This window comes from Mobula birostris, chromosome 14 (genome assembly GCF_030028105.1).
Source record: "Mobula birostris isolate sMobBir1 chromosome 14, sMobBir1.hap1, whole genome shotgun sequence".
In the NCBI taxonomy this organism is placed as follows: Eukaryota; Metazoa; Chordata; class Chondrichthyes; order Myliobatiformes; family Myliobatidae; genus Mobula; species Mobula birostris.
The window spans coordinates 55,931,365-55,945,400 of record NC_092383.1 but is presented as its reverse complement, the minus strand read 5'-3'; the positions used below and the strand labels follow the sequence as shown (position 1 = coordinate 55,945,400).

The 14,036-nt window shown below is 41.6% G+C and overlaps 1 protein-coding gene across 1 annotated transcript in view; it reads right to left on the bottom strand.

Annotated features, from left to right (window-relative positions):
- ppfia4 (PTPRF interacting protein alpha 4) overlaps positions 1 to 14,036 on the bottom strand; it is a 747,438-nt gene that overhangs the window by 111,273 nt on the left and 622,129 nt on the right. The window contains exon 5 of the mRNA XM_072277740.1: positions 8,091 to 8,207. Coding sequence (XP_072133841.1) covers positions 8,091 to 8,207 — 117 coding nt within the window. The remainder of the gene's footprint in view (positions 1 to 8,090; positions 8,208 to 14,036) is intronic.

Genomic DNA, 14,036 nt, shown 5'->3' with positions numbered 1-14,036 from the left:
TCTATGCCTACCCACTCTATCTTGTGACAAAATCAACCCAGGCTTCAATCTCAATAACTTTTGCTAATAGTGTGGAAGTTCCACCCCCAAAATTTGATAGTTGTCAAAATCAACCAAAAATAGAAATTAATTTTTAAAATCTTCTCTCCTTTATTGACATACAGCATGGAACAGAACCCTCTGGCCTTTCGAGCTGCACCATCCAGCAATCCCCCGATTTCATCCTATCCTAATCACAGGACAATTTACAACAACCACTTGGTACGTCTTTGGACTGTGGGAGGAAACCGGAGCACTGGGAGGAAAGCCTCACAGTCACGGGGAGAACGTACAGGTAGTGGCGGGAATTGTACCTGGGTCGCCTGTACTGTAAAGCGTAGCACTAACCACTACGCTGCTATGCCGCCCCTATCCCAAGTGCAGTTCAATAAACCTCATCTAAATATACAGGGCCTAAGGCACTAAGGTGCTGCACCAGTTAGAAACCGCACAGATCCAAACATTGCTTTCAATGCATAACTTCAAATATGTCAGTATGCTTGGGACCTACACACACTTGATGCAGGCACCAACTGCTGATTAAATGGTTAAATACTGGTGTTTCTGGTAAAATTTATGAGAGGTGTGCTAAAGCGAGGTTGAGTCAAGGATGGAAGCATGCTGGTGTGAGGCAAAGTCGGGGCATACGCATGGCAATGCTGGGGTGAGCAGAGCACAGTGAAGTCAGAGTGGAGGAGATGCAGACTCAAGGCCCGTCCACCAAAATGGAGTGTGAGGTTTGTTCAATCTAGACGCCAGGCCGATTCGGAAAGGTCGAGTACAGATCGAAACATGGTGGCAGCATCCAGGCCCAGTATACATCGATGTGACAGGGCCCAGGTTCTAGTGCAAGGAACAACCTGATGTTTTGACAATTTAAACACAGGACCAGATGGATTGAAAAGGCAGAGTGTCAGGATCAGAGGTGAGGGTTGGGCCGGTTCTATTCACCGGTCCACAACATTTACTCATCTGAACTAAGCCTGAGGCTGTAGCCTGCCCTAGTTGCTCCAGGCTCCATGTCTGAGGACTCTGTGACATTTATGTGGCTCTGTGCTGAACTGAGCCTGAGGCCTGCTCCGGGCTCTGTGTCTGAGGGCTCCATGATGTTTACTTAGCTCTACACGAACTGAGCCTGAGGCCTGTTCCAGGCTCTGTGTCTGAGGACTCCATGACAGACATTCCACCCTGCAAAAACTCATTTCAGGGAGGTAGTACCCCCGCCCCCCGCAACCCCATATCCTCCCCACCCCCCCAGTTGACCTCCAAGGGTGTATGTAATACCTTGTTTTGTGATTTTATCTAATCTGTAAACCAAGTTGGGTATATGCAGAAAATATGACATTAAAATATGTACTTATATTATATTATATTATCATGGAGTCATTTTTTTATTCTATCACAACTTTAAGCAAGTCTACAGGGAGGTTGGCCTCATCATGTAGGACATCAATAGCGTAGCTCCTTAGCAGCCAGCCAGCTAGTTTAAATAACATTAGCTATGCTAATGAACGAATGACAACTGTTAAACTCACCTCAACATGTCTTTTACATTTTAACCCACCATGGGCAATAGAAAAGTCACTGTTGCAAACGGTGCAGCAAGCAATACTGTCATTACTTTTGAGGTCGACTGTAAAGCCTGCCCACAGAGAAAACTGATAGGTCTACTTAACATGAAGAGAGACCAATCAGGATGCTCTCTCTCACTCTCGCTCTTCCTCTTCCTCTCCCTCTCAAAAAAGTCGATTTCCAAGATATTGTATACAATATTATATATAATTTGCGGGTGTCAGGGAGCGGCTATCAATATGCGGGAGACTCCCGGAACTTCCAGGAGAGGTGGGATGTCTCCCATGATGTTTACTCAGCTCTACATGAACTGAGCCTGAGGCTGTGGCTGCTCTGGGCTCTGTGCCTGAGGGCTCTGTGACATTTACTCGGCTCTACACGAACTGAGGCTTAGGCTGTGGCCTGTTCTGGGCTCTGTGTCTGAGGGCTCCATGATGTTTATTCGGTTGTACACGAACTGAGCCTGAAGCTGTGGCTGCTCCGGCTACTCTGGGCTTTGTGTCTATAGATTCACTTTTGTTCTGAACACTATTTGCTTACCTTTAGCGTTTGCATGATCTGTTTTTTCTTCTCTCTGCACACTGGCTGTTTGACAGTCTTATTTTTATATGGGTTCTTTTGGGGTTTCTTTGTTTTGTGACTCGTGTTGGGAGACTAATCTCAAGGTTGTATAACGTATACATACTTTGATAATAAATGTACTTTGAACTTTAGAATACGATTCCAGGGATAAAGTTCTAGCCTGCTCAACCTCTCCCTATGACTCAGGCCTTGGAGTCCTGACAACATACTCATTAACCTTCTTTGTACTCTTTTCAACTTAATGAGGCCTTAAATGGATAGAGGTCACTCGGACTATCGAATCTACGCTGGCGCCAGGTGTGCCAATCCTATGGAGGAACAGCACCTTATATTCCGTCTGGGTAGCCTCCAACCTGATGGCATGAACATCGACTTCTCTAACTTCCGCTAATGCCCCACCTCCCCCTCGTACCCCATCTGTTATTTATATACACACATTCTTTCTCTCACTCTCCTTTTTCTCCCTCTGTCCCTCTGACTATACCCTTTGCCCATCCTCTGGGTTCCCCCCCACCCTTGTCTTTCTCCCCGGACCTCCTGTCCCATAATCCTCTCATATCCCCTTTGCTAATCACCTGTCCAGCTCTTGGCTTCATCCTTCCCCCTCCTGTCTTCTCCTATCATTTTGGATCTCCCCTTCCCCCTCTCACTTTCAAATCTCTTACTAACTCTTCCTTCAGTTAGTCCTGACGAAGGGTCTCGGCCTGAAACATCGACTGTACCTCTTCCTAGAGATGCTGCCTGGCCTGCTGCGTTCACCAGCAACTTTGATGTGTGTTGCTTGAATTTCCAGCATCTGCAGAATTCCTGTTGTTTGCCAATCCTATTGGTTACATTCCCCTTTTGTTATAAGTCTATAATGTAATTTTTATTTTCCTGTTGTACAAGTGGAGCTACTGTCCCAAGTCTGTCCTCACAGTTATATTTTCACATCTGACGAATATGTATTGAATAAGTCTATGATCTATTTTTAATGACAGTGTTTGAACTGCATAGAATGTTGCAAATGTCTACCAACCACTGTTCAATGATGAGATCTATGGCAGACTGACAGAAGCAATTTCACAATAAATGCTAGTCTGTCATTTCATCAGGATTTGAAAATGAATAAGGTGCTATGAATTAATTCGAAAGTGGAACAAATTCACCAGAGTGGAGAAAGAAAGGAAAAGATAACCAATCATGGAAAAGCACACTAAAGAACATCAGAAAGAAAGAGCTGTGTGTGAAACTTTGTGAAAGCACAGATAAATCTGCAGAGAGAACAGGAAAGATTTTCAATGCTCTAGCTGTTTTTACAACTTGAACAGGCTGTCTAATTTGCTTTATTATGAACTGAATACAACACAAGAAACACTGCAATCCCCTGACTGCCACCATAGTGCAACTGACCAGAAGTGCTCCAAGCGCTGCGGGAGAATTTACTCACTGAGGCAACGTTGAGCTATGGCGGTATTGACAAAATGCACACTGGCAGCTGCTCTTCTTTGTTTAAAATAACATTCAAACATATAAACAACTAAACTCATCATTCCTGTGAAGTCAGCACAGGGATTCACAGAATCCATGGGTTTAGTGGGTAGGAAACCAACCCATATGCATGTGGAAATATGGTGAAAATCCAACAATATTTGCATATCTATACAATTATATCAATATACAGTCCCCCATGTCTGTAAAATGGATGCTGGTAGTTGTAAAGGAATAAAGCTGTGAAAATGAGAAACCCTCGAAACCAGATAAAATACCTAAATAAATATTTGGATGGTATAGAAATTTATAATGACAAACTAAATTTAAATGAGTATGGGAAAAAGAGTACAGAAAAGAAAATGAAAGAAAATACAAGAGGCAGTACAGTATTTATAAATATTTGCTTATAAGTAATATTTTGCTTTGGATATTTTGATAATTTAATATCAATTAAATGAATATAATTCAAGTCAATTTAGGCCCAAATATTATTGTTAACTGCAATGTGAATGAGTATAAAACTAAAAAAAATACAGACTTTAAGACATTTAATGAATATCATTTCAGTATCTCATTGCGTATTAACAGTCCTTACAGGCTCTGGAAACATCAATAACACATTGATAAGTACAATAGCTGCACACATTCTTTACCCATGGAAGAACAACATGTACATTTTCAGAGTAATTAGTTAATAATTGCATTGTAAATGTGTGATGTGGAGTGAATTAAAATCACTCACTGTAAGTGAATTAAGACCACTGGCTATTGAGTTTGATCGAGTGAAGGCCATCCTTAAAAGTTTTGACATTTGTTAACAACAAAGTCTCTTGATTTTAGCTTTGCAACACTAAAGAGTAAGAACACAAGATTGTGAAAATGGTTATAAGGAATTACAAGAGAAAATGATCAACTATACCACATATTTATAAGCAAAATTTAATTTAATAAATGAAATGAAAATTTATTTGTACCTATCCTGCTTATCTTTCTCCTCTCTGCATCCAATAACCTGTGCCATTTCAAAGTATTTTGTTCAGATGTCAAAGTTGTTTATTCAAGCATTTATATACAGCACTTTTTTTTGTCTTCCCGACCTATTACATAAGAAGAGCTCCATGCATCTTATAAAATAGAAGTTTTCTAATATTGAACTGGTTGAGGTTCTGAACTGGAAGAAGGCCAAATTTGAAGAAATGAGAAAGGGTCTAAAAAGCATGGATTGGGACAGGTTGTTCTCTGGCAAAGATGTGATTGGTAGGTGGGAGGCCTTCAAAGGGGAAATTTTGAGAGTGCAGAATTTGTATGTTCCTGTCAGGATTAAAGGCAAATTGAATAGGAATAAGGAACCTTGGTTCTCAAGGGATATTGCAACTCTGATAAAGAAGAAGAGGGAGTTGTATGAAATGTATAGGAAACAGGGGGTAAATCAGGTGCTTGAGGAGTATAAGAAGTGCAAGAAAATACTTAAGAAAGAAATCAGGAGGGCTGAAAGAATACATGAGGTTGCCTTGGCAGTCAAAGTGAAGGATAATCCAAAGAGCTTTTACAAGTATATTAAGAGCAAAAGGATTGTAAGGGATAAAATTGGTCCTCTTGAAGATCAGAGTGGTCGGCTTTGTGCGGAACCAAAGGAAATGGGGGAGATCTTAAATAGGTTTTTTGCGTCTGTATTTACTAAGGAAGCTGGCATGAAATCTATGGAATTGAGGGAGTCAAGTAGTGAGACCATGGAAACTGTACAGATTGAAAAGGAGGAGGTGCTTGCTGTCTTGAGGAAAATTAGAGTGGATAAATCCCCGGGACCTGACAGAGTGTTCCCTCGGACCTTGAAGGAGACTAGTGTTGAAATTGCAGGGGCCCTGGCAGAAATATTTAAAATGTCGCTGTCTACGGGTGAAGTGCTGGAGGATTGGAGAGTGGCTCATGTTGTTCCGTTGTTTAAAAAAGGATCGAAAAGTAATCCGGGAAATTATAGGCCGGTGAGTTTAACGTCAGTAGTAGGTAAGTTATTGGAGGGAGTACTAAGAGACAGAATCTACAAGCATTTGGATAGACAGGGGCTTAATAGGGAGAGTCAACATGGCTTTGTGCGTGGTAGGTCATGTCTGACCAATCTGTTGGAGTTTTTCGAGGAGGTTACCAGGAAAGTGGATGAAGGGAAGGCAGTGGATATTGTCTATATGGACTTCAGTAAGGCCTTTGACAAGGTCCCGCATGGGAGGTTAGTTAGGAAAATTCAGTCGCTAGGTATACATGGAGAGGTGGTAAATTGGATTAGACATTGGCTCGATGGAAGAAGCCAGAGAGTGGTGGTAGAGAATTGCTTCTCTGAGTGGAGGCCTGTGACTAGTGGTGTGTCACAGGGATCAGTGCTGGGTCCATTGTTATTTGTCATCTATATCAATGATCTGGATGATAATGTGGTAAATTGGATCAGCAAGTTTGCTGATGATACAAAGATTGGAGGTGTAGTAGACAGTGAGGAAGGTTTTCAGAGCCAAGGGACTTGGACCAGCTGGAAAAATGGGCTGAAAAATGGCAGATCGAGTTTAATACTGACAAGTGTGAGGTATTGCACATTGGAAGGACAAACCAAGGTAGAACATACAGGGTTAATGGTAAGGCACCGAGGAGTGCAGTGGAGCAGAGGGATCTGGGAATACAGATACAAAATTCCCTAAAAGTGTCGTCACAGGTAGATAGGGTCGTAAAGAGAGCTTTTGGTACATTGGCCTTTATTAATCGAAGTATTGAGTATAACAGCTGGAATGTTATGATGAGGTTGTATAAGGCATTGGTGAGGCCGAATCTGGAGTATTGTGTTCAGTTTTGGTCACCAAATTACAGGAAGGATATAAATAAGGTTGAAAGAGTGCAGAGAAGGTTTACAAGGATGTTGCCGGGACTTGAGAAAATCAGTTACATAGAAAGGTTGAATAGGTTAGGACTTTATTCCCTGGAGCGTAGAAGAATGAGGGGAGATTTGATAGAGGTATATAAAATTATGATGGGTATAGATAGAGTGAATGCAAGCAGGCTTTTTCCACTGAGGCAAGGGGAGAAAAAAACCAGAGGACATGGGTTAAGGGTGAGGGGGGAAAAGTTTAAAGGGAACATTAGGGGGGGCTTCTTCACACAGAGAGTGGTGAGAGTATGGAATGAGCTGCCAGACGAGGTGGTAAATGCGGGTTCTTTTTTAACATTTAAGAATAAATTGGACAGATACATGGATGGGAGGTGTATGGAGGGATATGGTCCATGTGCAGGTCAGTGGGACTAGGCAGAAAATGGTTCGGCACAGCCAAGAAGGGCCAAAGGGCCTGTTTCTGTGCCGTAGTTTCTATGGTTCTATGGTTCTGTTAGTGCTGTCGTGGGAAATTAAGATATAAACTGCACTAGTCCATTTTTCTTGTCATAATAAGATGTAACTGACAGGTTAAACTTCATTTCCCGCCTACGCTGTCTAAGGAGACATATGGTTCAGTTCTAGTCTATTGTGGCTGGTTTGGTACTTTATAGCATTATGTACCTTTTAAAAATAGCTCCATGAACACATACAATAATTTTAATGAGCCATCTGTTTTTTTTTCTGGTGTTATTTGACCTACGATTTATTTTGCTAATGAACAACTATGCAAATGTCCAAGAGCCTCTAGTATTGAAGGGCAGGGAGGAACACATACATTGCTGCAAAAGGAATTAACATGAATTCCCTTATGTTCTATCTTTGCATTGAGCACTATTTCAAATCCCATCAATAAGGGAATTTTTGAAGAATTTCTAATTAGGAGGAAAGGACAAGGTATTTTGATCTGCTTCTTTAAACTCTTATATTATGAACAGCATAACAAACAAAGGAAGTCAGTCATGAATTGGAAATTATCTGGAAAGTGACATTAAAGTCTTTTCTGTCATAACCTCAATATTTTCACTAATGAAAGAAAAATGAATATATTTATTGGTGTTTCACAAATCCTATTATAAAATCATATTTTATTTAAATCCTAACATGTTATATTCTACAAATTACCACGCTATTAATGGCTAAATTGATTACTGCAAACAAAGTCATTGAAACTGATTAGTGCTGAGTTGTCCCTATAGACATTGTGATAGCTTTCAGAGAACCCAAAATTGGACATTTTTAACATTGATAGTTAACTTTCATGGGCTCATTCTTATGCTGACTAAACAACTATAATTTGTTTCCCTTGAGATTTACTTTTAAATGATTGATGCAAATCTTTGCATGGCAAGTTAATTACAAATTCATGTGAACATGCCTATGATGAACTATTAGTGATACTTCGCATAGTTTTACAACCACTTGGAGAAACAGAAGCAAACATGCACATCGGGTGTACTTGCTCAAACATGAAATCATAGATTATGCCCAAGTTATTACTGCTAAAATGAGCTACCTTCCACGTTGTCTTCAGAGCAGCTTCTGTGCTCTCTGAGATGTGCAAATCTTCTGGACCCTCACCGGCAGCTGTTTTCCTGTGTGTGTGTGCAGTCTGTTGTCTCAGTACAGTCATCTGTAAAAAAGTAAAATACAATAGCAGCCTCACAACGAAAGACAATTAACAGTAAATGTTCAATGCAAATCTCATATTGCGCCACTTTCAGGCATAAAACTACAATGTGAGAAACTATCAACTCAGTTTTAGTAAAAGGACTGTGGTAAAGTTAAATGTTGCACACAGCATTATCAGATCACACTGATCTCCTGGACAAAGACAATGTAAAGATACCAAGAGAGGAAGCATACTCATCGTTATTTGCAAGATTAATGAAACATTAAAGTAGGTTTCAATTTATCTGCCTGACCCAGGGGAATGAAAGAGGACCAACAGTAGCTGTTGATAGGTCAAAACATTGCACTTTTGTGCTGTTTCCATCTCATAACTTTGCAGTTCACCTATCTTCTGATTACCCCTTCAAGTTACAAAGACAATGCTGAGATGAAGGAAAGGTTAAGTCAAGTCGTCAAGTCACTTTTTATTGTCATTTTGACCATAGCTGCTGGTAGAGTACACAGTAAAAATGAGACAACGTTTTTCAGGACCATGGTACTACATGAAGCAATACAAAAACTACACTGAACTATGTAAAACAACACAAAAACTACACTAGACTACAGACCTTTCCAGGACTGCATAAAGTGCACAAAACAGTGCAGGCATTACAATAAATAATAAACAAGACAATAGGCACAGTAGAGAGCAGTAGGTTGGTGTCAGTCCAGGCTCTGGGTATTGAGGAGTCTGATGGCTTGGGGGAAGAAACTCTTGCATAGTCTGGTCGTGACAGTCTGAATGCTTCGGTGCCTTTTGCCAGATGGCAGGAGGGAGAAGAGTTTGTATGAGGGGTACGTGGGGTCCTTCATAATGCTGTTTGCTTTGCGGATGCAGCGTGTGATGTAAATGTCTGTAATGGTGGGAAGAGAGACCCCAATGATCTTCTCAGCTGACCTCACTATCCACTGCAGGGTCTTGCGATCTGAGATGGTGCAATTTCCGAACCAGTCAGTGATACAGCTGCTCAGGATGCTCTCAATACAACCTCTGTAGAATGTGGTGAGGATAGGGGGTGGGAGATGGACTTTTCTCAGCCTTCGCAGAAAGTAGAGATGCTACTGAGCTTTCTTTGCTATGGATCTGGTGTTGAGGGACCAGGTGAGATTCTGCGCCAGGTGAACACCAAGAAATTCGGTGCTCTTAACGATCTCTACAGAGGAATCATCGATGTTCAGTGGAGAGTGGTCGCTCTGTGTCCTCCTGAAGTCAACAACCATCTCTTTTGTTTTGTTCACATTCAGAGACAGGCTGTTGGCTCTGCACCAGTCTGTTAGCCGCTGCACCTCCTCTCCGTATGCTGACTCGTCACTCTTGCTGATGAGACCCACCACAGTCCTGTCATCGGCAAACTTGATGATGTGGTTCGAGCTGTGTGTTGCAGCACAGTCGTGGGTCAGCAGAGTGAACAGCAGTGGACTGGGCACACAGCCCTGGGGGGCCCCCGTGCTCAGTGTGATGGTGTTGGAGATGCTGATTCCAATCTGGACTGACTGAGGTATCCCAGTCAGGAAGAATATGAAAGCTTTTGTCCTTTGCCATTCCAGTGATGCAATCAATCAACATTCTATTGGCAAAAGTGCCCTTACAGCCTGCGACAATGATCCCTGCAAGGGTTGTTCCCATCATACGTGCACCCAGCACCAACCATTAAGCTGACAGATGACATTTCAACCCATAGGATAACTTGTCATATAAAATCAGAACATATAATGTTTTCTCACCAGAGATGAGAAGAACTTCCACTTATATTATGACTTCATGTTATCTCGAATCAGCCAATGAACCATTGTTTAAGTGTAATTAAGAAAAGCTGGTTTTTAAAAAGTGGCTGATTAAGACATAAATAATGCCAGGACAGCAGAGAGAATTCCCAGCTCATCTTCAAAATAGTGCTGTGAGAACGTGTCATGCCACCAGGAAGGCAAAGTAGCCCTGGTTCAATGCTATACCAGGTTCGGTGCTGACTGTGCAGCTTTGCCTCAGTACTGCACTGAACTGTCTCCTTAGAAATTAAGCTCAAATCTCTGGAGTGACTCGGAGCTATGGCAGGATAAAAACTCAAATTTTACGCGATGTTGTGGACATCGTATGCAGAGTAGCAAGCAGGATAAATACATAAAAACTGGAGCCAAATATAATAAATGATACTTCTTTTATATACAATAATTGATGTCTCTTCCAAATGTTGCAAGAGCTGCACACCGAATGATCATTCCCACGTATTCCAGTGGTGCAGCAGCCTAATTCAGTGTTCACACTCAATTCCCTGATGAAATTACCATATTCAGAAAGAAAATCTGACTACTGGCTTCCTTATATGCAAGGTTTACAAGGAAACCAGTGTTTACTATTGAGACCCTCCAGTGGTCTCCTGATGTTAATGCAGAATAAACACATGCTTACACAATGTATAATCCACATTTGGATTGAGACATAGATGGGAAAAGGACACATCAGCAGAGTTATGTGGGAGAGCTAGCACAGATTTACTGGATGAGGTGACCTCCTCCTTCCATATCAAATACATCTGAGAAACCATAATTTCCAGAAAGATGCTACTTTTTGTAAAAGAATCTGATTTAAATTTTACAGTATTGTAATAAAATCCAAGGTTTTTTACACCCTTGATTACCAAAACACTATTTGCATCATTTTAGCATTCTGCTTAGAATTAGAGACACCATGGTCTCTTGGAACTGCAAATCACATTGAATCAAATAGGTAATAAATATGATTAAATCTCAGGAGGAATTGCTAATCTACACAATTTTGTCATAAATTAATTGCAATATAAATATAAAAAGTGCTGCTTGGTGCTTTAGTACAAGCAAGCAATTGTGACCAAGTGCTTGGAAAATGGCTCAAGGAATCATCGTTGGTATGTCGCATCTGGAATTTCCAGTTGGCGGACGATTTCCTTCCACGCTGCTCTGACGTATTGGGAAATCGTGTACGTGGCAAGTTACAGCAGTGGTTTACCATTTCCTTCTGCCGGGTGAGTTTTTTCTTAAGAGATGCCAGCACAGATGGAGAGTGTGCAAGGGAGCTGGCCGGATTCGAACTCCAGCGCTGATGCCACTACACCACCAGCCGGGAATCATAACGGATATAAAACAGGAGACACTTTAAATCAGTGCAGTAATGTCTCGAAACAATGCTACTATGCAGTATCAGATGATGCATGACAAGAAAAAATAAACACAATCGGAGTTCTGGTGTTGCATCAGCATCATCACTTAAGAGATGAAGTTCCTCTTTCAGCTATGCAGTAGCAGCCTTCAAGACACACCTCCCAATGGAGAAACAGAAAAGTAATAAAGTGTGGTCCAAGATCATGTGAGGATGAATAGCCCAAGTTTCAGGATCTCCTGAAGGGTACAAAATTTGACCCCCTTTTTCCCCTTATTAGGGAGAGAGACTATGGTATGTTGAATTACCGGGTGAATAAGCAGTTTCTGGGGTACAGCAACTCTGTGTCTTTATTGATGCTTTGCTGTATGCTTGAGTGTTGAAGGAGGGCGCTGATGCTTTGTTGCTGGTGGGGGTGGGGTTATTGCTTTACTGCTGCTTGTGTGTGGGGGGAAGGGGAGCTCGAGGAGGGACTTTGGGGTTCTAACATTGAACTGCTATTTATTCTTTGGGGCACCTCGAGGTTTTCGAGAAAGAATTTCAGGATGTATATTGTACACATCTCCCTAACATTAAATGTACTTAGTGAACCTACCGCGGGTATAGCTATCGCTGGGGCAGCCATCACTAGAAGCAGACATTGCATTGAGGCCAGAGAGTAGAATGTGTATCCATGCTCAGCTGCATCACACTTCACCCATTAAAGCGCCAAGCCAGATTAGAGCAAAGTGGAAAACAAACTGCTACTCTTCCCTGTGCCAGCCATTCCCCACTGCCGAGACACATCCTATTTGCCTGTGTCACTTGCTTTTTGCTTTTACCATCAGGTTCAAGGGGCAGAAGTCTTGGCTTCCCTGCCAATAGGTTCGGGAGCAGTTAATGCCCTCAGCCATCAGGCTCCAAAACCAGTTTCATGTGTTGACTCACGTTTGTCACTCTGCAGTCTATAATCTCCTTTTGTTACTCTGCACACTGTAATCTCACTTTTGTCACTTTGCAGTCAGTACACTCAATTTTGTCACTGCAGTCTGTAATCGTACGCTTGTCATTCTGCCGTCTGATACTCACTTTTCTCACTCTGCAGTCCATTATCTCCTTTTGTCACTCTGCAGTCTCTAATCTCCTTTTGTTACTCTGCAGTCTGTGGACTCACTTTTGTCACTCTGCAGTCTGTAATCTCCTTTTGTTACTTTGCTGTCTGTAATCTCACTTTTGTCACTCTGCAGTCCATAATCTCCTTTTGTCACTCTGCAATCTGTAATCTCACTTTTGTCACTCTGCAGTCTGTTGTCTCAATTTTGTCATTCTGCAGTCTGTCGTCTCACGTTTGTCACTCTGCAGTCTATAGACTCACTTTTGTCACTCTGCAGTCTGTAGTCGCTCTTTTCTCACTCTGCAGTCTGTAATCTCCCTTTTGTCACTGCAGTCTGTAATCTCACTTTTGTCACTCCGCATTCTGTAGACTCACTCTTGTCACTCTGCCATCTGCTGTTTCGCTTTTCTCACTCTGCAGTCTGTAATCTCCTTTTGTCACTCTGCAGTCTGTAATCTCCTTTTGTCACTCTGCAGTCTGTAATCTCACTTTTGTCACTCTTGCAGTCTGTAATCTCACTTTTGTGACTCTGCAGTCTGTAATCTTACTCTTGTCATTCTGCCATCTGATATCTCACTTTTCTCACTCTGCAGTCCATAATCTCCTTTTGTCACTCTGCAGTCTGTTGTCTCAATTTTGTCACTCCACAGTCTGTAATCTCACTGATGTCACTCTGCAGTCTAGTCGCTCTTTTGTCACTCTGCAGTCAGTACTCTCACTTTTGTCATTCTGTAGTCTGTAATCTAACTTGTGTCACTCTGCAGTCTGTTCTCTCACGTTTGTCACTCTGCAGTCTATAGACTCACTTTTGTCAGTCTGCAGCCTGTAGTCGCTCTTTTGTCACTCTGCAGTCTCTCATCCCACTTTTGTCACTCTGCAGTCTGCAATCTCAGCTTTGTCACTCTGCAGACTGTAATCTCATTTTTGTCACTCAGTAGACTGTAAGAGTCTGTAATCTCACTTTCGTCACTCTGCAGTCTGTAGACTCACTCTTGTCACTCTGCCATCTGCTGTTTCATTTTTCTCACTCTGCAGTCTGCAATCTCGTTTTGTCACTTTGCAGTCTGTAACTTCCCTTTGTCACTCTGCCGTCCGTAGATTTACTTTTGTCACTCTGCAGTCTCTAATCCCACTTTTGTCACTCTGCTGTCTGTAATCCCACTTTTGTCACTGTACTGCCTGTGGACTCATGCTTGTCATTCTGCCGTCTGTAGACTCACTTTCGTCACTCCGCAGACTGTAATCTCAGTTTTGTCACCCTGTAGCTCATTTTCTATGCATTATTTGTTTACTCTTCTTACTATTTTCATTATTTGTCTTCTCTTGAAGATTGAATGCTTGTTGGACTTATTGGTTTCTTACGGGTTGCATTGTTTTGTGAGTGCCTACAAGAAGCTGAATTTCAAGGTGGGACATGGTATACATACTCTGATAAAAAAAAATTAGAACTTTAAACTTTGTGAACTTTGGGGTATGATTTCAGTATTGCATATTTGCAAATACATTATAGATCATGCATTAATTATTGAATGCAAGAATACTATGTTATTATTAATGAAAAATCG